Here is a 25,167-nt window from a genome sequence, read left to right as displayed (position 1 = left end):
TTATCACAGTGCACACTCAGTAGAGCCCTAAGTCGACTGCAGAAATCCTAAATAATATGGCTGTCACCTCATCCACTTACGGTTGTGGTATGCTTCATCATCCATGACCTATCCACACCAAGGTAGGTAGATACCACCTTGGTGGACTCAGACTCTATGGACGGTCCAGACAACACTCAGTCAGGATTCAGAAAGAACCACAGCACCAAAACAGCACTTATCACAGCCACCAATGATATTAAATCATCCCTGACCAAGCAGAAACAGCGGCCCTTACCCTGCTCCACCTCTCTGCGGCCTTCAGCACTGTCTCCCATAACACTGTCATCAGAAGACTCCAGGAGATTGGCATACAAGGATCGGTTCTCAAAGGGACCTATTCCTTCCTCACAACAAGAACCCAAAGGGTTAAACTGCCACCCTTCACATCAGAGATCAAGAAATTGATATGCGGAGTCCCACAGGGATCGTCCCTGAGCCCCACCCTTTTTAACATATACACGATATCACTCACCCACATCATCTGATCACAAGAAATGACCATCACCTTCTATGCCATTGACACCCAACTCATCCTTTCCTTGATGGACAAGACATCCACCACCAGAATCAACTTCACCATCTGCATGACCATGGTAGCAGACTGGATGCAAACTGACTCCCTGCAGCTCAACTAAGACAAGACGGAAGTACTGGTCTTTGGCAACAAGACCTCCCATGGTCTCCTCCTGGAGGCCATCGGAGTTTGGACCAACACCCATACCCACAGACCATGCAAGAAATCTAGGGATCATCCTAGATGACAAGCTCAACATGACAGCTCCAGTCAATGCAGTGAGCACCTACTGCTTCCACATCCTATGCATGCTGCAAACGATCTTCAAATTGTTGCCTCAGAACACCAGGCGGACTGTCACGCAAGCACTCATCACTAGGAGGCTGGACTATGGCAACACTCTCTACACTGGAGTCTCCAAACAACTCCTACACATACTCCAAACCATCGAGACCACTGCTGCAAGACGCTTACTCAATCACCCACGCCACACCACTCCACACCCACATCATACCGCACCTTTGGAAGATCACTGGCTCTCCATTCACAAGCTCAGGCAATTGAAAGGTCTCACATGCACACACAAAGCTCTGCACAACACAGGACCAGAATAGCTGAACAGCTGCATACACTTTCACCATCACACCAGACACCTACACTCTGCCTCGCTTGCACACATTCCCCGCATCCGCAAAACCAAACCTGGTGGTCGCTCATTCTCCTACATCGCACCCAAGACATGGAACGACCTCCCTCAGCACATCAGAGCCTCTTCCTCACCTCTCGAGACCTCCCTCATCGCATCAGAGCCTCCTCCTCACTTCTCGAGACCTCCCTCATCGCATCAGAGCCTCCTCCTCACTTCTCGAGACCTCCCTCATCGCATCAGAGCCTCCTCCTCACCTCTCGAGACCTCCCTCATCGCATCAGAGCCTCCTCCTCACCTCTCGAGACCTCCCTCATCGCATCAGAGCCTCCTCCTCACCTCTCGAGACCTCCCTCATCACATCAGAGCCTCCTCCTCACTTCTCGAGACCTCCCTCATCACATCAGAGCCTCCTCCTAACTTCTCGAGACCTCCCTCATCGCATCAGAGCCTCCTCCTCACCTCTCGAGACCTCCCCCATCGCATCAGAGCCTCCTCCTCACTTCTCGAGACCTCCCTCAACACATCAGAGCCTCCTCCTCACCTCTCGAGACCTCCCTCATCGCATCAGAGCCTCCTCCTCACCTCTCGAGACCTCGCTCAACACATCAGAGCCTCCTCCTCACCTCTCGAGACCTCCCTCATCACATCAGAGCCTCCTCCTCACCTCTCGAGACCTCCCTCATCACATCAGAGCCGCCTCCTCACTTCTCGAGACCTCCCTCGTCGCATCAGAGCCTCCTCCTCACTTCTCGAGACCTCCCTCATTGCATCGGAGCCTCCTCCTCACCTCTCGAGACCTCCCTCATCACATCAGATCCTCCTCCTCACCTCTCGAGACCTCCCTCATCACATCAGAGCCTCCTCCTCACCTCTCGAGACCTCCCTCATCACATCAGAGCCTCCTCCTCACCTCTCGAGACCTCCCTCATCACATCAGAGCCGTCTCCTCACTTCTCGAGACCTCCCTCATCACATCAGAGCCGCCTCCTCACTTCTCGAGACCTCCCTCATCACATCAGAGCCTCCTCCTCACTTCTCAAGACCTCCCTCATCGCATCAGAGCCTCCTCCTAACTTCTCAAGACCTCCCTCATCGCATCAGAGCCTCCTCCTAACTTCTCAAGACCTCCCTCATCACATCAGAGCCTCCTCCTCACTTCTCGAGACCTCCCTCATCACATCAGAGCCTCCTCCTCACCTCTCGAGACCTCCCTCATCACATCAGAGCCTCCTCCTCACTTCTCGAGACCTCCCTCATCACATCAGAGCCTCCTCCTCCTCACCTCTCGAGACCTCCCTCATCACATCAGAGCCTCCTCCTCACTTCTCGAGACCTCCCTCATCGCATCAGAGCCTCCTCCTCACCTCTCGAGACCTCCCTCAACACATCAGAGCCTCCTCCTCACCTCTCGAGACCTCCCTCATCGCATCAGAGCCTCCTCCTCACCTCTCGAGACCTCGCTCAACACATCGGAGCCTCCTCCTCACCTCTCGAGAACACCCTCAACACATCGGAGCCTCCTCCTCACCTCTAGAGACCTCCCTCATCACATCAGAGCCTCCTCCTCACTTCTCGAGACCTCCCTCGTCACATCAGAGCCTCCTCCTCACCTCTCGAGACCTCCCTCATCGCATCAGAGCCTCCTCCTAACTTCTAGAGTACTGCAAGAAGTATAAGCACCTTGGGGATCACAAACCTATGCGCCTGAATGCCCTCTTGGGTGATTAGTTGACTATACAAATCAATATAAGTTCATAACATAACCAATATGTGGGTCAGGAAACTCTATTCACCATTGACCTGCAAGGGAAGGAAAGAAGGCTGAAACATGTAGGCAATGTATGGATGATTCATTATATTTAATCTAACGTCAACGTCTTACACATTTCAATCATATCAGGGATTCTCTATTGATAAGGTGATATTTTCTCAAGGAGTATACCCCCTAAATAACCCCACACACAGGTTTGTCTTAAGTGACCCCATCATTTGTTTTTTTTTATTTTTAGAGGTGATAAGGAAGCTACCCCCCTTCACGTGGTGAGACTCCAAGGGGCGGATGGGTTGTGATGGGCTTTGCGTTTTTCGATGGATAGTAGATTCTCTTAACTTGGGAATGTTGGGCTTGCTTGATTGGCAATCCAAGATTTTCACTGGACTACTTTCTGACAGATACTCCTGTCAGTATTCTGAGGATTGTATTATTCAATAGATGAATAGTGAGACCAACTTGAGGGAACTGTCATAGCGTATATATATGTATATATGTGCTAACAGAAAATACCAATAAATATGTCTTTTAAAAAAACCGATCCCATCCCTATAGTGATTTTCCCTTCCCAGTCAAGGTGTGCTCCAGCAGTTGGGATCACAATCTACCTCGGATGACCCAGACTCGACCCGAATTAACGAAACTCAAGTCTGGGTCCCCTGGAGAGCCTGCCTCCGAGCCATGTTTAGTCTCTGGCCGTCCCTGTCATTCCACCACTGCAAGATGTTATTATCTCCTTGCTCAAGGCTGATATTGTTAGTTCCCGGGTTAGGCCCATGTACCGAAGCGGCTCATTTCTTACATTGACCTATTTTTCACAATAACATTTCTGCCTTAAACTTTTGCACATATTTGCATGCACAGCAATGCTGGATTAGTTTCTCTGACACCACTTTGTTTATAAATCTAGCTTCACACATCATCACGATGCCTCGAACACCATGTACAAGGCCTCTTTGCGCACTATGTACAAATGTTCTCTCTTCATCTACGGGGCGACAGAGCTATCTACATATCCATAATATCACTAATCTACAACGTACACCGCACGGCTGCTTTCTGTTATAAATAATGAACATCTCAAAAGATTAGTAGAGGAGGCCCTTCAACTGACACCGAGGGACCCTGCACGCTGCAACTTCACCAATCAGCGGTCTGGCATCTCCATGGGGGCGGAGGGTCCAGTTCGTGACCAAGTAAGGCTCCTACATTCTCTCCTGCCAGGTGATGGGGTTGGATCATCCCTATGGGGGATTCTTGGCTTCACCCCTACACACACTCTAGGTGCACTCAAAGTAGTGTTTCGCATAGTAGGGGTATGCCAGATGATTGCCATGTTCATAAGCCTGCATATATACACTGTTTGTGCACCATTGTAGAGCTGTATCTACTATTCACTCTCTTGGTGCTTGTAATCACTTCCATCTGCATCTGTCTACTGATTATTGCAGCACATGTATTCTATTCAAGAATAACGTTGGTTCAATACATATATTAAAAATGGCCCACAGTGTATTCTGTATAATTCCCTGAGCACAAGGAAGCATGAGCGACTGAGCGATAAATTCTGATTTATTTCAATGGTCCCTGAGGCGTCAGGGTTGTCATGTTCAGCGGTTGCCAGAAGCGATTCGCTCCCTGGTAAGGTTAGGAGGGCTTATGGTGGCACTGTGAGTTAGCTGGCCTATAGGCCGACATATCCTGCGGGAGTGCCCGGAATCAGCCTAGGCACCTCACCCAAAGTGCGCAGATCCTACGGATTGGTAGGTACTACATGACAATATCTTGCAAAGTAGCTCTCTGGCTTCCTTGAGACGTCAGGTCCTTGATTAATCCCAAGCAGATTCTTTAGCTCGGCATAGAGGCTTTTCTTCTGGCCACTTGTGATGGGCAAAGAAACACAAGCGACCATAACCTTCAGGCAGGTTTGCAGCTTGTCGGTCTTTCCGCTGCCTTTGATACGATCATCACTCCATCTTGATCTTCCTTACTGCCCGCAAGGATTTTCTGGGTCAGCACTGGAGTAGTTTAAGTAATTTAACGGTGGGCAGACTCACAGTGTCTTTTTCATTCAAAGACATTCTCATCAGCTGTGAGGGTGTTCAGGGTTCACCGCCTTGCCCCAATCTGTCTAACGCTTATTTTAAGACTGGCCAGAAACTGATCAGTCCTTTTGGCTTCAAGGCATGGCTGCTACTGAGGGTACGTCTCATCTCAGACAGCAGTAGGCACCTTGGGAGATGCCTCATTGCAGTACAAGAGTGGATGTCCCTGAACTTTCTAATACTAAATGGGAATAAGACGCAGATTCTTGCTCAGTCTGCCGAGATAGACTGTGGCCCTCATCTTTGGGAGACGTCCTGCCGCTGCCAATACACTCAAAACCTGATAATCTGATAGGACCAGGAACTCTCCTTTGATCTCCCAATCTGACATTCTGGTGATTCTGCCTCTGGCACCTCTAGGCACTAAGGAAGGTACAGCATCTCATTCCATAGGAAAAATGAGCTTTGGTAGTCAGTGCTGTGGTTCTGACTTGCTTAATCTATAGCATCGGTACTTGCAGGGGCCACAAAGTATGGTCTGTGGTGTGACTGAGGGCCGCACTAATGCCAGCAGGGTGTCGGTAGGGGATCTGGGTGGGTCAGACATTGTGTAAAGAGATCTAAAAAATGTTAAATAAGTGGGCAAGCATTTATTTGCAAGTCAACTAGCTATGCGGTGCAGGACACCACCGTAGTTACTTCATAACTTCTTTTAACCTGCAAATAAATGCTTGCCCGTTTATTAAAAAAATAAAATCTGAATATTAGTGCTCTGCAAGTAAACAGCAGCTCGTGCTGCTGTACACCAGGGGGCCGCATGTGAAGGTCTAGAGGGCTGCAAGCCGCCCGGCCCGTACTTTGATTATCACTGATCTGTAGAAACAGCATCTACTTGGGACAGATGGACGAAACCTCAGAGAATTCAAAACATGGCGGTCCGGCTATGTGAGGGCTTCGTAAGTATGACCAGGTCTCTGCGGGCCACCGCTGCCTTCACTGGCTCCCGCCTGAACAAAGGAACCACTACTCTGTTCTCTGGTTTGTACTCAAGGCCGTTCATCAGACGTGGCTGAGGTTCCTTTGCAACTGCAGCTCCTCATACTTACTCTGACATCTACTTTAAGCTGCTCCTCCATTTGTATTCCAGTCCCCGCTGATGCAGCGGTCTCCAGATGTGGGAGGTCCACTGTTCCAGAACGACATCCCCTGCCACATGCAACAGCTCGCTGCCTACTCTTCTTTCAGGAGAGCTTGCCTGCTAACTCTCTGTCTGGTGCCATTACACTGTCTGCTTGAGGATTGTGTCTGTCCTAGCGCCATGATGCCCTAGGGTGACAGTCTGGGCTCTATTAGTCCGTTGCCGCCCTTGGCAGTGAGTGATCTCTGTGGAGATAAAGATGTGCGAAGTAGGACCTTGTGAACAGGTGAAAGAGCACTAGGATCTGATAGACAAGACTCAGACCAATGCAGACTGCAGGAAGCCTTCTCTGTAGAGGAACTCATCCAGAGAGGAGGGACCACAGGGCACAGGAGCGCAGTTGTATGGGCCTTGGGATCGGAGCGAAAGGGATACTAGAGATCTGGGGAGCTTTTGAATGGGTCCAGAGATCACAGTACAAGGGGTCTCCACCAGTTGGAGGGCAGTGCATGGGTCCAGAGATCACAGTACGAGGGGTCTCCGCGAGTTGGATGGCAGTTGCATGGGTCCAGAGATCATAGTACAAGGGGTCTCAGCAAGTTGGGAACAGTTGCATGGGTCCAGAGATCACAGTACGAGGGGTCTCCGCGAGTTGGAGGGCAGTTGCATGGGCCCAGAGATCACAGTACAAGGGGTCTCCGCGAGTTGGAGGGCAGTTGCGTGGGTCCAGAGTTCACAGTACAAGGGGTCTCCATGAGTTGGAGGGCAGTTGCGTGGGTCCAGAGATCACAGTACGAGGGGTCTCTGCGAGTTGGAGGGCAGTTGCATGGGTCCAGAGTTCACAGTACAAGGGGTCTCCATGAGTTGGAGGGCAGTTGCGTGGGTCCAGAGATCACAGTACGAGGGGTCTCAGCAAGTTGGGAACAGTTACATGGGTCCAGAGATCACAGTACGAGGGGTCTCCGCGAGTTGGAGGGCAGTGCATGGGTCCAGAGATCACAGTACGAGGGGTCTCCGTAATTTGGAGGGCAGTTGCATGGGTCCAGAGATCATAGTACGAGGGGTCTCCGTAATTTGGAGGGCAGTTGCATGGGTCCAGAGATCATAGTACTAGGGGTCTCAGTATGTTGGAGGGCTGTTGCATAGGTCCAGAGATCACAGTACGAGGGGTCTCAGCAAGTTGGAGGGCAGTTGCATGGGTCCAGAGATCATAGTATGAGGGGTCTCAGCAAGTTGGGAACAGTTACATGGGTCCAGAGATCACAGTACGAGGGGTCTCAGCAAGTTGGAGGGCAGTTGCATGGGTCCAGAGATCATAGTATGAGGGGTCTCAGCAAGTTGGAGGGCAGTCGCATGGGTCCAGAGATCATAGTACGAGGGGTCTCTGGGAGTTGGAGGGCAGTTGCATGGGTCCAGAGATCATAGTACGAGGGGTCACAGAAAGTTGAAGGGCAGTTGCATGGGTCCAGAGATCATAGTACAAGGGGTCTCGGGGAGTTGGAGGACAGTTGCATTGGTTTAGAGATCACGGGGGATCCCAGGGATTTGGAGGGCAGTTACATGGGTCCAGAGATCACGAAGGATCCCAGGGATTTAGAGGGCAGTTGCATGGGTCCAGAGATCACAGTACGAGGGATCCCAAGGAGTTGGAGGCAGTTTCATTGGTCCAGAGATGACAGTACCAGGGATCCCAGGGATTTGGAGCATAATTTGTAGGAGTAAGTATCACAGTGTGAAGGATTCCAGTAAGCTGGAATGAATTTGGATGGATCCAGGGATCAGCCATGCAATAGATTTATTCTTCAGTACTGTTTGTAAACTTGGTCCATTTTGCCCTTACATTTTTGGTAACAACTGTACATTTTTCTCTTTCTCTTTGTCAGGTGTGCAGGCCATTACCATCCTTCGCCCCTTTCCCGAAACATCTCGCTGGATGATGAGGAAGGAAATCGACAACATTGTCCCTCCAAATCTGCTCTCGAGATCTTGGGAGACCTTCCCCCCGGTGGAGGTAGAGCTCTTTAACTCCAGTTAGTTAGTGCGGTCATGTGAATAAAAGAAAGGCTGCATACATGCTTTCTGATTGGTTGACAGAAGGATTCAGTGGTCGAAGAACTCGGCCGAGGTTGAACGATGATCAACTCAGGCTTTGATTGACCAGAAATCAGGACCTCTGCATGATGTGTCACATGGTTCCTTCTTTGTAGTCACTGCTAATGAGAAGATACCTCTGAAATTAGCATTTTATAGATTTTGAAAAAGATGCTCCAGCCCACATATGGCACTAAGGACGTGTCTGTGATATCGTTCCATAAGAGTCCCACACACAACGGCGTTATCTGCTCAACATGACTTTCACTGAGGTCAGACTCTCTCTAAAATGATGAGTGATCTTTGGGTACTGAATTTCCACTTCCAAGATTTTTTTTTAACTCATTTTCACAGTTTCCTTTAGTTCTTCAACAATAGAAAATATCACAGTTTAACATCAGACAAGTTTAAGATGTTTGGACCATCACACCAAAATACAGAGATACATGTAGTGGCTGCTTTTTTGAACTTTCACAGTGTAACAATCAATTTTGAAAATGAGATGGGTGATCTGACTGGATCATTTGTTTGTAAGCCTCGTTTATCTGTCGTGTCAAGGTGTTCCAAGCATTATTTTAATGTTTTAGGATTTTTCCTTTACTTTCTTGACCATAGGAGACTCATGCCCCATCATGCCACCAAATGCAGCCACTGTCCTGGGATTGCGCTCCCTTCGCTTGGCGCAGTGTGTCTCTTATTCATAATGTGGCCCAGTGGGGCTTGCCATTTGAGTTGTCAGCATTTACACTCGCCAGAGTTTTGGGTCTTAGAGTAGGTTCTCCTCTTATGGTGTGCTGTTTTTTGTATATCTTTGCACTTGGGCTTCCATTGCGATTGACACGATAATTTCTGAAATGTGCAGTTCCTCCTGGTTCCGCACATATTGACATTATGAGTTGTGCGATTGTTATCACACCTGATACATACTTGGTGCAATAAAAACTGCTCTACCTTCTCAACGTTACATTTCGGGAGATTTATCTATCAGAATTTAAAGGGAGGAAAAGCCAGATGAATACCAGGACATGTAGAGTTTAGTGTGGTAAACACCAAAATATTCATGCGATGGCCCACTTTAAAAGAAAAACTCATAAAAGGCGCTATTTATTGAACCCAGCGAATAATGTAACCAATGGTATCGTCATTTCTCGGGTACAGTGAATATTACACCTAGCACCAGGACACTCCTAAGGGGGACCTTAGACTTGACTTATCTTTTGATTTAGTCAATCGGTTTGTCCTGCAAAGTTTTGGCCTAAATGGTTCCTATCTTTGTTGGCTCAGTGGGCTTGAGATCACATGTCTTATTTATTTGTGTTCTGAATCACTCTGTGGTTGCCCTCTTTCATCAGTCAGCATCCACTTGTGTTGTGTGTCTTGTTTTTCTGGGACCTCAAAGGTTTCTTACTTGCCCTCTAGGTTCATCAGTCAATAAGCACTGGTTTTACGTGTCTTGTTTCTCTGGTTCTGTGAGAAGGTGGCCTGATATATGCTGTCCACTAGTTCTAGTGGGCACCTTGTACCAGTCCAAACAACCCCTTATGGTGATAGGTTAAAGACAACCTTTATTGAAAGCTATCCTAGTGGTAGCTATGGAGAGCAGCCTTCAGGCTAAGTCTTGAAGGAATGTAAAGCAGCTTGTTTTACCAGTCTATAATCTCTTGACTGATCAAATGAAAAGACAACCACACCAGGTATATATTTAAAATATATGTATTTAGGTTAAAACACACCCCTCTAGTCTCTTTATGAGGCTGGAGTTTGAAGTACTTAACTTACAAGATAGCAATCATCAGTAATAGCACAAATACACGTTTGGGCCGTAGGGGCGTACCAAACCATATACCATAAAAGTGGTATAAGAACCACAACTGAACTAGACACAAGGCCTAGAGCCTGTTGAATCGCTGGGACCCCAAGGAACCACGCAAGGTAGTGACACAGGGGACCCACGGGGACTGTATGCAGTGTGTAAACACAACCGCGGGTTCCCGTTATCTTCTATGGACAATGTCGCGGTTGGAAATTTAAAGATTACGGACACCTCTAATCGAGTCAGGACCATACCCTTTTGGACTTAAGAAGTTCTAGGCCTAGCACCCATGGGAACACTGGAGTACTCAAGTTGCCTCACCCAGGGAAGCCGGGTGCATAGGTGTCTTTTGGTGTCGGGTCGCATCGTCGATTGCAATGGAAGCCTGCAAAGAACTGCTGCTGCCGGGAAGAGGAGAAGTGTCCTCTTCCCATTTTCGCCTAAGCATCTCTGGGAGTCCTTTGATCATGCCCTTTAAGGTTTTGTTGAATCTCTCAATTAAACCATTGCATTGTGGGTGATAGGGTGTGGTGAACTTGTAGTTCACTCCACACTCCTTCCACATAGCAGTTAAGTAACTAGACATTAAGTTTGCATCCCTGTCAGATACTACCTCCTTAGGAAAGCCTACTCTTGAGAACACACTCAAGAGAGCTCTTGCCACTACAGGTGCTGTAGTGGTCCTTAGGGGAATTTCTTCTGGATACCTGGTGGCATGATCCACTACCACAAGTATAAATATGTGCCCAGATGCTGTTTAGGGATCCATGGGACCAACAATGTCAATCCCTCCCCTTTCAAAGGGCACCCCCACCACAGGTAGTGGTATCGGGGGGCCTTTATAGTGCCACCTGCTTTGCCACTGACTTGGCAGGTTACACAGGAGCGACAAAACTCCTTTGTGTCTTCAGACATGTGAGGCCAGTGAAACTGAGGAACAATTCTGTCCCAAATCTTGTTCTGGCCTAGGTGTCCTGCTAGGGGAATATCATGGGCTAGTGTCAATAGGAAACCCCTAAACTTCAGAGGTATAACCAACCTCCGGGATGCACCAGGCTTGGGGTCTCCACTCTCTGAGTATAGGAGACCATCATCCCAATAAACGTTATGGGTGCCACTAGCATTCCCAGCAGCCTCATCAGCTGCTTACTGTCTGAGGGTTTCAAGAGAGGGGAGGGTTTTCTGGAAGGGGCCCCCTGTCCCCAAGAACTCAACCTGGTCAAGTTCAAGCTCATCTGGGACAGTTCCTTCTTCAGGCTCAAGATCATCTCCCTGAGGAGACTGATCAGTATCCTGAGACAGGTGGGAAGGCTCTGCCTTAACCCTACTGCTCCTCCTCTTGTGAGGCACCTGGTCCCTTATTCCAGAATCCAAGGCCTGTCCAGTTTTAGACATTTTAGCCTGTGACCTGGTCACAGCAAAGACATGTGCAGGGATCCCTAACATTTCTGCATGTGTCCTGAGCTCCACTTCAGCCCAAGCTGAAGTCTCTAGATCATTGCCAAGCAAGCACTGTACCGGTTGGTCTGCACTTACTACAACCTTCTTAAGGCCAGATACCCCTCCCCAGGAGAAGTTAACACCTGCCAGAGAATGGTCTGTTCTGACATTGCTAGTATTGGTCACTTGGTACATTTCACCAAGTAAAATCTGTCCAGGATCCACAAGATCTTTTGTCACCATTGTGACACTTGCTCCTGTGTCCTTGAATTCCCAAGCTTCTACTCCATTAATTAAAGGCTGCTATCTGTATTTGCCCAAGTTACTGGGACTCACAAAGGGGGACATATCCATGCCCCTATCACTGACAAGCACAGTCTGAGTTGGTACTCTGACTAGGTCAGAGTCCATCTCAGAACCCAGGGTCAACCCTACTACACCCTTATTCTGTGTATTCCCACCACCAATTGTAACTGCACTAGGGGGAGCAGGTGCCTTAGGGGCATTGGTGGGGGCTGGAGTATTTTCTTTGGCCTTTACCCTTTCCTGACTCTAAATCCCCAACTGAAGAAGATTTTTGGGGCCCTTGAGAAGACTTCTGGTCTTTACCCTTGTCCCCATCCTTGTCAGAGTTTTTGGAATCTTGCTTCTTTGGGTCACCACCCTGGTTCTATACCTTCTGCCTCACCCTGGTTCTGACCCATTGTCTGCCTTCTTTCCCAATTCTTGGGGAGAGGTCAGATCAGAGTCTACCAGGTACTGGTGCAACAGCTGATTTTGACAGTTATTAAGAATCTGCTCCCTCATTATCAGATTGTACAATCCTTTGAAGTCACACATTTTACTGCCAAATAACCTACCTTCCAGAATCTTAGCAGCACAGTCAACAAAGTCAACCCAGTCCTCATTTAGTGCTTTTTGGGTGTCTCTGAACTTTAACCTGTATTGTTCAGTGGTTAGGCCAAACCCATCTATCAGTGCACTTTTCAAGACTTTGTAATCGTCAGCATCCTCTTCTCTTACAGTGAGGAGCTTGTCTCTACCTTTGTCTGCAAAGGAGAGCCATAAGATTGCTGCCCACTGATCTTGAGGGACCATCTGTACTTTACAGGCCCTCTCCAAGGCAGTTATCTATTTGTGGATGGCATCCCCACTCTGGTAGGAAGGGACAATCTTACATAGGTTTCTATGGTCCTAAGACCTCTCCCTATCTCTAGGGAAAATGCTGCCACCAAGGGACTCTAACCCCTCCTTTTTACTAGCTCTGTAGAGCTCTAGGGCTTCCCTATCTAAGGCCATCTGCTGATTTCTGAGGTTGAACTTGTCTTGCTCATACTTCAGCAGTCTCTCTCTCCTCTCCTGGGAGGTTTCCCTCCCTCTGTGAGAAGAGACAGAGGTCCCTATAGAGGAGTTAGACTGGATAGATCCCCTTGACAGAGATCTATCCTTCTAGCCCTGTTGTCAGGTCTACTTGGAGGGATAAAGGCAGGAGCATTATTGTCATCCTCCTCATACTCATCCAGGAGATCTGGGTTCACCGGAGTCTGGTCATTGTCACCAGTCTGGTCAGCACCAGAGGTAGGGTCAGGGGAGTTACCACACCTAGGCCAACCCTCAGGTGCTGCCCCACCCACACTATCTATCCCATCAGGCCCACTAGGCCCTGTGATATCATCCAGCTTAAGTATATTTATGAGATGCTGGGTGGATGGACTTTTGCCTGTCTTCAGCTTCCTAATGGAACATAAGGCCCTTAGCTGAGCAAAGGAGAGATCCTCATATTTATAGGGAAGGAGCTCACTGGTTCCTGGCTGGTTAGACATTACCGTTGTGATGTGATGTATTGCACTACCTACACTAGTGTGGCGTACTAAACTCTCTTGAGTTGTAGAAAGGGTGTGCTATCCCTTAACACACAACTCTAAGTTCAGTAGAACTTACTGTAGCTAAACTTGATATTATATGTACCTTAGGTACCTTTAGTGGTTTTCAGTTGATCAATTCAATTCAGATTATCTGGTAAAACAATAGCAAGCTGGAATCCCAAACGCTGCACACCAATGTGAGAAGGTGGCCTGATATATGCTGTCCACTAGTTTTAGTGGGCACCTTGTGTCAGTCCAAACAACCCCTTATGGTGATAGGTTAAAGACAACTTTTATTGAAAGCAATCCTAGTGGTAGCTATGGAGAGCAGCCTTCAGGCTAAGTCTTGAAGGAATGTAAAGCAGCTTGTTTTACCGGTCTATAATCTCTTGAATGATCAAATGAAAGGACAACCACACCAGGTATATATTTAAAATATATGTATTTAAGATAAAACATTCCCCTCTAGTCTCTTTATGAGACTGGAGTTCGAAGTACTTAAGTTACAAGATAGCAATCATCATTAATAGCACAAATACACGTTTGGGCCCTAGGGGCGTACCAAACCATATACAAAAAAAGTGGTATAAGAACCACAACTGAACAAGACACAAGGCCTAGAGCCTGTAGAATCGCTGGGACCCCAAGAAACCACCCAAGGTAGTGACACAGGGGACCCACAGGGACTGTATGCAGTGTGTAAACACAACCGCGGGTTCCCGTTATCTTCTATGGGCAATGTCGCGGTTGGAAATTTAAAGATTAGGGACACTTCTAATCGAGTCAAGACCAAACCCTTTTGGACTTAAGAGGTTCTAGGGCTAGCACTCATGGGAGCACCGGAGTACTCGAGTTACCTCACCCAGGGAAGCCGGGTGCATAGGTGTCTTTTGGTGTCGGGTCACGTCGTCAATTGCAATGGAAGCCTGCAAAGAACTGCTCCTGCCGTGAAGAGAAGTGTCCGAAGAGATCCAATCCTGGATCTAGGATGTGAGGAACTTGAAAGCAGAGGGAACAGAGTCTGGGTCACTAGCCAGTGACCGAGGGCAGGATGGACCAATGCCCACAGATGTCGGGTGCTTCAGGTGAGTTGATGGGTGTCTTGACTCTTCAGCCACGAGGTCCAGGAGGTGTCGACGAAATCCATGAGCTGGATTCGAGCTTAATTTTATTTATTTTATTTATAAAGTTTTATATAGCGCGAACAAGATCCCAAGGGATATCAGAGCGCTTTAAAATCAAACTAGAACTGAAAACAACCACAAGTTAAAAACACAAATGAACCATAAAGAGCTGTTCCACGAAGTCTGTCGAGTGCTGTGGTGTCGGGGACTAGGATGGATCCAACAAGCCTTGGCAACGGCAAGTCACAGGAATTCAGAGAAAGGACTGTGGTGCAGACCAGCAAGGTCTGAGGGCCTCACCCAGCGAGGGTAAGTCAGGGCACAACTGGAACAACCAGGAAAGCCCAAGGAGAAAAGGAGTTGCCTTCGTGGGGACCTGCTAGCCAACGGGCTAGTGATCATGAAGGAGCCTTGAGCGGTCGCACTTGAAGCTGTCCCACGGGTCACTCGTGGAGTGGAGGCCAACAATCTTCAGTGCAGGAGGTGCTCAAGGCTGGGGCTACTCGGAGCCCAACGCACAACTTCGAGGAGGACCAGGAAGATGCTGTTGCTGCAAAAGATCACGGTGTCCAGGGGTCATGGTTCCACGTCACCCATGATAGCCACAGGCCTCAGATTTGCTGTGGACTCAGGGTAAGCTCGGGGAAGTCTGGAAATCCACCTCTGATGATGCAAAGACTTCGGCGTCCGGCGGGAGCTTCCGCGATGCAGACCGGTCAGTTGCTTCTTTGGTGCCTGCCAAGCAGGGGAGTCACTCCTTAACCCCAAGGGAGATTTCTTCCGTCTTCTAGTCGTGATAGAAAGTCGAAGGTCCAGGATATATGTTGCAGAGTTTCGTCCAGGGTAATCTAAAGTCCTAGGGACAGGATTCCTATACTTATAGTAAGTTTAGGGGATGGACTAACTCTAAGGTCCCACCTATGGGTGGACTTGGAAAGAGGGGTGATTACACCTGTTTCCTTTGTCCAGTTTCACACCAGAGTAGGGGCAGGTAGCCCCTGCAACCGGTTTGAACTGGACTATGCACAGGGACACCAAGTGTGCCCCCAGTGCAGGACTTCAAAGCACCAGAGAGTGCTCCCGCCCAGCCCCAATACACATCTGCCTGTCTGTAGTGGTGGTTACACCTCCCTTTGACAGGAAACCTATTGTCCAGGCCACCCATGACGGAGTTTCGGTCATCAGCAGGAGGCCAGACCTGTGTATGTGGCAGTGGCATCCATTTTGTGATGCCAGGGCTTTGAAAGGATTTAACCAGGTTAAGCCAGTATGAACATGTCTCTCCCTCTAGAAGGGTGGAATGCTACCCCGCCGCCACGATTGGCAGGGGGGGGGGGGGGGTAGTATTCCAAAGCCTTTGACACCAAACACGACATGTTTTGATGCAGCCATTCCAAAGTTAGCATTTACCGCGAGGTTATAATGCACTTAAGAGTATATGGTATGGCTGTATCACAGAACAACCATAAGGAAGGATTTCCTAAAGCTGCAGAGGGGCTCAGCTCATGCTTGGGCACCCTCTCACACAATACCAAGCACTCTGCCTTCAGGATTGTCAAGGCCTGCCATAGGAGTGGCTTATAGGTTTATATGTGTCTGTATATATATATGTGGATATCGGTAGCCTATACCACATTAAGGGGTGCAAGCACACCCTTACCCAGGCTGCAGTAGCAGACCTGTGGTGCCATTTTGGAGGGCTTCCCTAGGGTGGCATAATACATGCTCCAGCCCCTGGTAGGCCTCTGAGGTACCTATGCCCTAGGTACATAATATACCATATACTATGGGCTTATAAGGCACTCCAGAATCCAATTAGCTATGTACCTAATGTACATGGACACCATTTTAGAGAGGAAGCAGCTAGGCTGTGGTCCTGATTAGCAGGGCCACAGCCAGACTAAGGTCGAAAAACAGTGAAACCCCAGCAAAACGTGGGGGTACCCATGTGAAGCAGATCCTACTCTCCTACAGGTTCCTCCAGGGCTCTCCTACTCACCCTCTAGGTTCTTCAGTCCATATGTGCTGGTGTCTTATGTCTTGTTTCCCTGGGTCCTCAAAGGCTCTCTTACTCACCCTCTCATTTCTTCAGTCCATATGTGCTGGTGTTGTAAGTCTTGTTTCTCTGGTTCCTCCAGGGCTCTCTTACTCACCCTCTAGGTTCATCAGTCCATATGTGCTGGTGTTGTATGTCTTGTTTCTCTGGGTCCTCAAAGGCTCTCTTGATCACCCTCTAGTTTCTTCAGTCACTATGCTCTGGTGTTGTGTGTCTTGTTTCTCTGGATCCTCAAAGGCTCTCTTACTCACCCGCTAGAGGTCTTCATTCAATAAGCGCTGGTGTTGTGTGTCTTGTTCCTCTGTGTCCTCAAAGGATCTCTTGATCACCCTCTAGTTTCTTCAGTCCATATGTGCTGGTGTTGTATGTCTTGTTTCTCTGTGTCCTCAAAGGATCTCTTGATCACCCTCTAGTTTCTTCAGTCCATATGTGCTGGTGTTGTATGTCTTGTTTCTCTGGGTCCTCAAAGGCTCTCTTGATCACCCTCTAGTTTCTTCAGTCACTATGTGCTGGTGTTGTATGTCTTGTTTCTCTGGGTCCTCAAAGGCTCTCTTAATCACCCTCTAGTTTCTTCAGTCCATATGTGCTGGTGTTGTATGTCTTTTTTCTCTGTATCCTCAAAGGCTCTCTTACTGACCCTCTAGGTTCATCAGTCCATATGTGCTGGTGTTGTATGTCTTGTTTCTCTGGGTCCTCAAAGGCTCTCTTGATCACCCTCTAGTTTCTTCAGTCACTATGCTCTGGTGTTGTGTGTCTTGTTTCTCTGTGTCCTCAAAGGCTCTTTTACTCACCCTCTAGGTTCTTCAGTACATATGTGCTGGTGTTGTATGTCTTGTTTCTCTGGGTCCTCAAAGGCACTCTTGATCACCCTCTAGTTTCTTCAGTCCATATGTGCTGGTGTTGTATGTCTTGTTTCTCTGGTTCCTCAAAGCCTCTCTTGATCACCCTCTAGTTTCTTCAGTCCATATGTGCTGGTGTTGTATGTCTTGTTTCTCTGGATCCTCAAAGGCTCTCTTACTGACCCTCTAGGTTCATCAGTCCATATGTGCTGGTGTTGTATGTCTTGTTTCTCTGGGTCCTCAAAGGCTCTCTTGATCACCCTCTAGTTTCTTCAGTCACTATGCTCTGGTGTTGTGTGTCTTGTTTCTCTGGATCCTCAAAGGCTCTCTTACTCACCCGCTAGAGGTCTTCATTCAATAAGCGCTGGTGTTGTGTGTCTTGTTCCTCTGTGTCCTCAAAGGATCTCTTGATCACCCTCTAGTTTCTTCAGTCCATATGTGCTGGTGTTGTGTGTCTTGTTCCTCTGTGTCCTCAAAGGATCTCTTGATCACCCTCTAGTTTCTTCAGTCCATATGTGCTGGTGTTGTATGTCTTGTTTCTCTGTGTCCTCAAAGGATCTCTTGATCACCCTCTAGTTTCTTCAGTCCATATGTGCTGGTGTTGTATGTCTTGTCTCACTATGTATTGATTTCACATGCCTGGTTGTATCGTGTCCTGAATGTTTTTCATAATGGTTTATCTTCTTTCTTCAGACAGTGTGGGCTGATTTCACGTGTTGCTTTTTTCTGGTTCTTTGATGGCTCTCTGGCTTACCTGCTGCCTCAGTGTGTGTTGATTTTACGTGCCTCATTTCTCTGGTTCCAGGGTAGCTCTTTGGCCCCCCTCTTTCTTTGATTTAGATGTATTGATTTCTTGTCTGTCGCTCCTTTGAGCCCTTGATCGTTCGCTAGGAGACCTGCCACCATTAAATTTCCATGAGATAGATTCAGTGGGATCTTTTATAAACTATCTCTACTCACAGTGACAAACTAGAGAACTGAGACCTGGCCGGGTGTTTACTAAAAGCAAAACAAAACATTCCCAAGATAACCTGTACTGCGGGAAACCAAGGAGAGTTGTCATATGTGCGCAGGCTGCCCCGCCCTGGCCTCTTCTTCCTTTTCTCCCTTCTGCCAAGCATTCCTCCATAGTCGGTGCATGTGGTCTCTCTCACGTCGATCCTTGTGCTGCAGGATCCTTGGGATCTCTAGTGGCCTTGAGCTCCAACCTTCACCATCTTCAGATATTGGCAGTGAGGATGGTGTGTGGACTATGAAGATAGATCGATGTTTACGCTGCCCTCAGCTCTTTGCGCAGGATCCTGGTTAAGTAAAGGATCCGACACTTATAGACCCTTGCATCCCACACTTCTAGACCCCTGCAGCTAGACCCCTGCATCCTACACTTCTAGACCCTGCATCTCACACTTCTAGATCCCTGCATCCCACACTTCTAGACCCCTGCATCTCACACTTCTAGACCTCTGCATTTCACACTTCTAGATCCCTACATCATCTTACACTTCTAGACCCCTGCATCCCACACTTCTAGACCCCTGTATCTCACACTTCTAGACCCCTGCATCTTACCTTTCTAGACCCCTGCATATCACAATTCTAGACCCCACATCTTACGTTTCTAGACCCCTGCATCTAACACTTCTAGACCCCTGCTTCTCATACTTCTAGACCCCTGCATCTCAAACTTCTAGACACCTGCATCCCACATTTCTAGACTCCTGCATCCCACATTTCTAGACCCCTGCATCCAACACTTCTAGATCTCTGCATCTTACATTTCTAGACCCCTGCATCTAACACTTCTAGACCTCTGCATCTTACATTTCTAGACCCCTGCATCTCACATTTCTCTACCCCTGCATTTTACACTTGTAGACCCCTACATCTCACACTTCTACACTCCTGCATCTCACAAATCTAGACCCCTGCATCTAACACTTCTAGACCTCTGCATCTTACATTTCTAGCCCCCTGTATCTAGACTTCTAGACCCCTGCATCTCACACTTCTAGACCATTGCTTCTAGACCCCTGCATCTTACACTTCTAGACCCTTGCATCTCATACTTCTAGACCCCTGCGTCTCACACTTCTAGACTCCTGCACCCCTCACTTCTAGACTCCTGCATCCCACATTTCTAGGCCCCTGCATCCAACACTTCTAGACCTCTGCATCTTACATTTCTAGACCCCTGCATCTAACACTTCTAGACCTCTGCATCTTACATTTCTAGTCCCCTGCATCTCACAATTCTAGACCCTTGCATCTTTCACGGAGAGACCTCTCACATCTTCCGTCTCCAGGCCAAACTATTCTCACACCTATATTATCTATCCACATTCCCTGGAGGACAGACGTGTTGTCCTCAATAGAGACCTCCAGATAGTCAAAGCAGACCTCCAGAACCTCATGCTCACCACCTCGAAGGAAGCTTGAGAAGCTCTAGAAACCCATCCTGGCCTTCTACTCTTGAGGTTTCATCTCCCTCGCAGAGCACTAACCAGACCATCTCCTTCAACTCTCTCAGAGAACCTAGCTTCAACCTCAGAACGATGAACAAATGCGATATCTTACAGGTCCCAACAACACACCAAGAGGTTCTAGTAACCAAATTGCATATCAAGTCTATGCTTCTCAACTGCATGTCAGCCATAAAACACACTGAAGACATCACCAAGCTTATCATTGCCAAGACCTTGACCTCCTAATCCTAACCGAAACCTTGCTCAGTGATACCTCCTCACGCATTTTGGACATTCTAGTTTCACCCAACTATGACTTCATCAGATTGGATAGATCTGGAAAAATTGGGGGCGGCTTAGCATGTAATTTACACTCCTCACTCACCCTAAAACATGCACAAACTTCTCCAATGCCTTCTTACAAATACCTAGGTATCGATATATGGATCAATAATAAGATTGTGTGCACTCTACACACACTCTACCACACCCCAGGCAACGACCTACTTTTTGTGTAACAATTAATGGAGACCATCTTGTCTAATTCAGACCAACACACCAACCAGATCTTCCTTGGGGATTTCAACATTCATTGGAACGCCTCTAATGATCCCATACTGAAGAAGTTCGAAGCCTTCCTTTCAGATCTCACACAATCATGTAATGGTCCAACACATAATAAAGGCTCCCCCTGGGCCTTAGCATCTCCAAAGACAATGTCATATAATTGGAATCCATGTCCCCTTGCGACTGGTCTGACCACTATCTCCTGTCCTTGCTCATCTTGGAAAAGACGTAGATTAGAAAGGGCCAACTACTTAAAACCGAAAAATGGGCAAGAGACCTCAGAAATATCAACCTAAACAAGTTATCTTCAATTAGCAACAACCTCCTTCAACCTCTTTCAACCGCCTACAAACATAAAGAATATTAATGATCTTACAGATCGCAACTTCCAAACCATGTCTGGCATACCCGATACAATTGTTCCAAACAACTAAAAAGATTATCCAATAGAAGTTGGAGAATATCTCCTTCCATCACACACCTCAAGCACTTGAGGTCGGAGAAGCGTTGATAATAAACACATCTGAATATCTATAGAAGAATACTTTAGGACACAACTGGACAAAGCCAATAACATACCCAAAAAACTATTCGGACGCATCAAACAACAAGCAACTCACAACTCTAATTCCCACTCAGAAGAAAAGGGATCATTACCTTGTGAGACGACTTCTCCGCCCATTTCATGGAAAAGACTAAGAAGATCGAATCAGAACTGCAGCTTGCCTCTTAGCGTCTGGTAAACCAGTCCCAACTCAGTATTCTCCCTGTATAACATCACGTGAGAGCACCTCAATCCTGCTTTACTGCAAAAAACAATGTTTCTTGGATTACCTTCAAATTCCAGACAAAGCCGACATACTCAAGATAATAACATCACTAAACCCCTCCAACCATTTCTATGATCCTCTGCAGGCCAAACTCAAAGAGCTTAAATCCTCTATCCGCTCGCTCTTGCCATGATTGTTAATGCATCCCTCTCTCTGGGCCTGATTCCAGATTGCCTAAAGATAGGAAAGGTCTCTCCCATCTGAAAAAAGCTTAATGCTGACCAGTCCGACTTTAGTAGTTTCCATCCCATTACCATCTCCCAACACTAGTTAAGGTCTTGGAAAATGCGTACACATGCAACTCTGTAAACACATTGAAAAATGTCCTCTCCTGGACCACTGTCAATATGGCTTTGGAACGGTACATAGCACGGAAACAGCTCTAACCCACATTGTAGACGATGCACTCAGATTGCTTGATCAGAACAATTCATGCCTACTAAGACTTCTTGATTTCTCCTCGGTGTTCGACACGGGCAAACATAACAGCGTGATCGACTTCCTGGAGTCAAGGATGGGGCTATCTGGACCTGTCGCATAATGGTTTGAGTTGTTCCTTCAGAACAGAACTCAGTGAATAAAAGTCAATCCAACCCTCTACACTACTCCAGTCTCGATCGGAGTGCCTCAAGGATCCACACTCTCACCTATGCTATTCTATCTGTTCATGGACTCCCTCATCGAAATTCAAAAGCAATCTCATATTCATTACGACATGTATGCTGATGATATGCAATTGTACTTGAAAATGTCATCACCCAAGGAAGTTAATACTCTCAACCGCACCCTGTTGAAAACCCAACAATGGTTTAACCTGCAACCACCTCATGCTCAACGCACTTGAAACAGAATTCCTTTTGATCGCCCCCTACAACCACTCTGGCCCCATAGATGAATGGTTTAAACAATTTACAGCTCTCAATTACACCCCCAACATCATTGACTCCACTAGATCACTTGGTATAACGTTGGACAAATACCTGAATATGCGAGATCATATCTGCGCAACCACTGGGGGAGCCAACTACCAAGTAAACAATCTAAGGAAAATCAAACCTTTCTTGCCCTCTGATGACTTTCAGTTGGTGTCCAATCCCCAGTAATTTCCCGATTAGATTACAGGATTGCTACTCTTGCAGGTCTTCCCAAATCAAGGCTAGCGTCGCTATGGTCCGTGCTGAACTCAGCAGCTAGGCTCGTCACGGAATCCAGAAAATTCTGTCACATCAACTGAGACGTAAAACTTCTGAATTGGCTCCCGTTCGAAGAAAGGATCCAACTGAAAATAGCCTGCATGGCACATAATGCCCTTCACCACAACACTCCCATCTACCTCGGCCAATAAACTTGAACTGTCGCCAGGGGTAGTCAATTTTTAAGAAGTGCCAACTCCCTATTGCTTAAACCCCAGAAGCTCAGCAAAAAGAAAACTTGCAGCCATTCCTTATCTGGCATCGCCCCAAGAATTAGGACCGCACTGACACCCACAATCAAGTCTAACCCCTCGATGACCTCCTTCAGAAGAGAAGTGAAAAGGCTTCTGATGAACAATTTACGCTAATTAACAACCCTTAGGGACTCAACTGGACTTTGCACACAAGGATCTCTTCCTATCATGAATCTACCTTAATCGATGGTGCTTTTGTAGTTATTCTGTTTGCTTATTTGTAACAATTTGATGCCTAATTGTACATTTATGACTTGTCTGCTATTTGTACAGTGCTCTGGTTCTCTGACGGGTCACGTTCTCTCTATAGAAAACTTCTCGAATAAATAAATAAATGAAATACAGCACGTTCTCCCAAACCAGCCAAGGGTGGTGATGATGATAATAGTAATATTAAGAATAATGATAATGTTAGTAAGAATAGTAATCAAGGTAATAAGAGTGATAATAGTAATAAGAAGAATAATAGCAATACAATAATTGAAGTAATAATAATGAGAAGACTTTTATTATTAATAATAATAATATATAACACCATTTTTAGTATTATGATTATTATAAGTGGTAGTAGTATCATTAGTAGAAGTAGTAGTAGCAGCAGCAATAGTAGTATTGCTAGTAATAAAAGTAGTAGCGCTAGTAGTATCCTTAGCAGTAGTAGTGGTAGTATCATCAGTAGTAGTAGTATGGTGAGTAATAATATTAGTAGTGATAGTAGTATCATTAGTGGTAGCAGTAGTAGTATGATTAGGTATAGTAGTAGTAGTGGTAGTAGTATCATTAGTAGAAGTAGTAGTAGCAGTATTGCTAGTAATAATAGTAGTAGTGCTAGTAGTATCCTAGCAGTAGTAGTGGTAGTATCATCAGAAGTAGTACCCGTAATACTTTTAAATCTGGAGGCTCATAAAACAAAGCTCTGATAGGCTGTAGTGACTGATAGGGGGTGACTAGGCTGCACTTGTAGACGGCTTTAGGGGGGGAGCAAAGTTCTTGAAGGTAAATCCTTGTATTGAGGGGGATCCAGCTGAGGGCTTCTCCTCCTGAGGGACATGATCAACTTTCCTAAGACTTAAGATGGATCGGTGAGGTCAAAATGGAGGGCATTGCAGTAGTCATGGTGGGAAAGGATGCAGGACCCTACCACTAGGCTGACCTTCTTTGTATATATACACAGACTGATTTTTCAGGATCTTTATCTGGCCCAAACCCTGTGGACCAAACTTCCAGAATTTATTGGATAAAAGATGAGCTCGCGAAACAAATTCTCAGATTCGTAACTCAACCCACAGGCTTAGGAGGGGCGTAAGCCAGAGCTACAGAGCTCCGATCGCTCTGTTATGTTGATATAGACTTTAGGTAAACGTAGTGACAAGGCCGAGCCTTGGTGAACGCCTCATGGTAGTGAGATGTCCTTTCACTTTGTAAAAGGGGGCATTGTCACAGACTGTCAGTGATTTCAGAAAAATGAGGTGCTCAATGCCAGCGCATGTCCTCAGCCCAGCGCATTCAAAGCACTCCAGAAAGATGTCATGGTTGGCCGCATTGAAGGACACTGCGAGGGTGAGGAAAATAATCCCTTCTTCCTGCCCCTCATCTTGCCAGGCCTCTCGCTGGCCAAGAATTTCAACCAGTACTGGTTGAGTCCTGTGTCCCGGCCCTTTATCAAGCGGTCACTATCCTATCCTACTAGGTTAGCCAGGCAGCCGGTTTGTGTTGTTGCATAATATTCGCCACGGCAGGAAGTTGAGAAAAGATGATACTTTTCAACCCTAAGGGTTCAAGGACAGACGTTTTCAACAGAGGGGTACTTCTACCCATTTTGAGTCACTGTGCTTCGTGTCCTTCGTGCAGCGAGGCACTGTTGGCTGCCTGAGGAAGTCCTGTCACAGGAAGATGTTATTGGGTAGTGGTCATCTGGTGACTCAGAGTTAAGGCTGAATGGAGCAACATTCAACTTGCTTCGGTTTTTCAGTGTGAGGTCAGAGATACTAACTGAGAACTGATGGCTGTAAAGGTTTAGAGGGATGGTCAGTGTTACTCATCTGCTTCTTGTAAATATTAAACATTTTGGAGGGCAGACTACTACAACAGGTCTGGGATAGGGTAACCCCTTAATCAGATATGATAATGTTGCATCATCCTTTAACCCTTTGCGTGCGTGGGACGGCTAGGAGCCGCCCCACGCAACAGCGCTCGTGTGCATCAAACGGCTCCCGGCCATCCACACACATGGCACTTGAAATCGCTTTGGTGCGGGCACAAAAGGATTTCTTGGTGCCCTGAACGGCCTCAGTAGTTGTGGAAGGGCTACCCCAGCTACCAAGGCTGTTCATCTTGTTTCAGGGAAATGACGATCAGTATGCATGTCGGGCAGACGTCATTACTCAGAAACTGAAACGGAAATGAGCCAATAAAAAATTAATAGGTTTTTTGCCAACCCCCCCCCCCCCTTCCGGGGGCAGATGGGGGCAATA

The 25,167-nt window shown here is 47.2% G+C and overlaps 1 protein-coding gene across 1 annotated transcript in view; it reads left to right on the top strand.

Moving 5' to 3' along the window:
* Positions 1 to 25,167, top strand: part of SPAG17 (sperm associated antigen 17) — a 1,802,643-nt gene that overhangs the window by 1,431,519 nt on the left and 345,957 nt on the right. The window contains exon 37 of the mRNA XM_085620708.1: positions 8,043 to 8,170. Coding sequence (XP_085476834.1) covers positions 8,043 to 8,170 — 128 coding nt within the window. The remainder of the gene's footprint in view (positions 1 to 8,042; positions 8,171 to 25,167) is intronic.

The sequence above is a fragment of the Triturus cristatus genome, chromosome 8 (genome assembly GCF_964204655.1).
Source record: "Triturus cristatus chromosome 8, aTriCri1.1, whole genome shotgun sequence".
Classification (NCBI taxonomy): Eukaryota; Metazoa; Chordata; class Amphibia; order Caudata; family Salamandridae; genus Triturus; species Triturus cristatus.
Note: the sequence above shows the minus strand (reverse complement) of the source record. Positions and strands in the feature narration are given on the sequence as shown.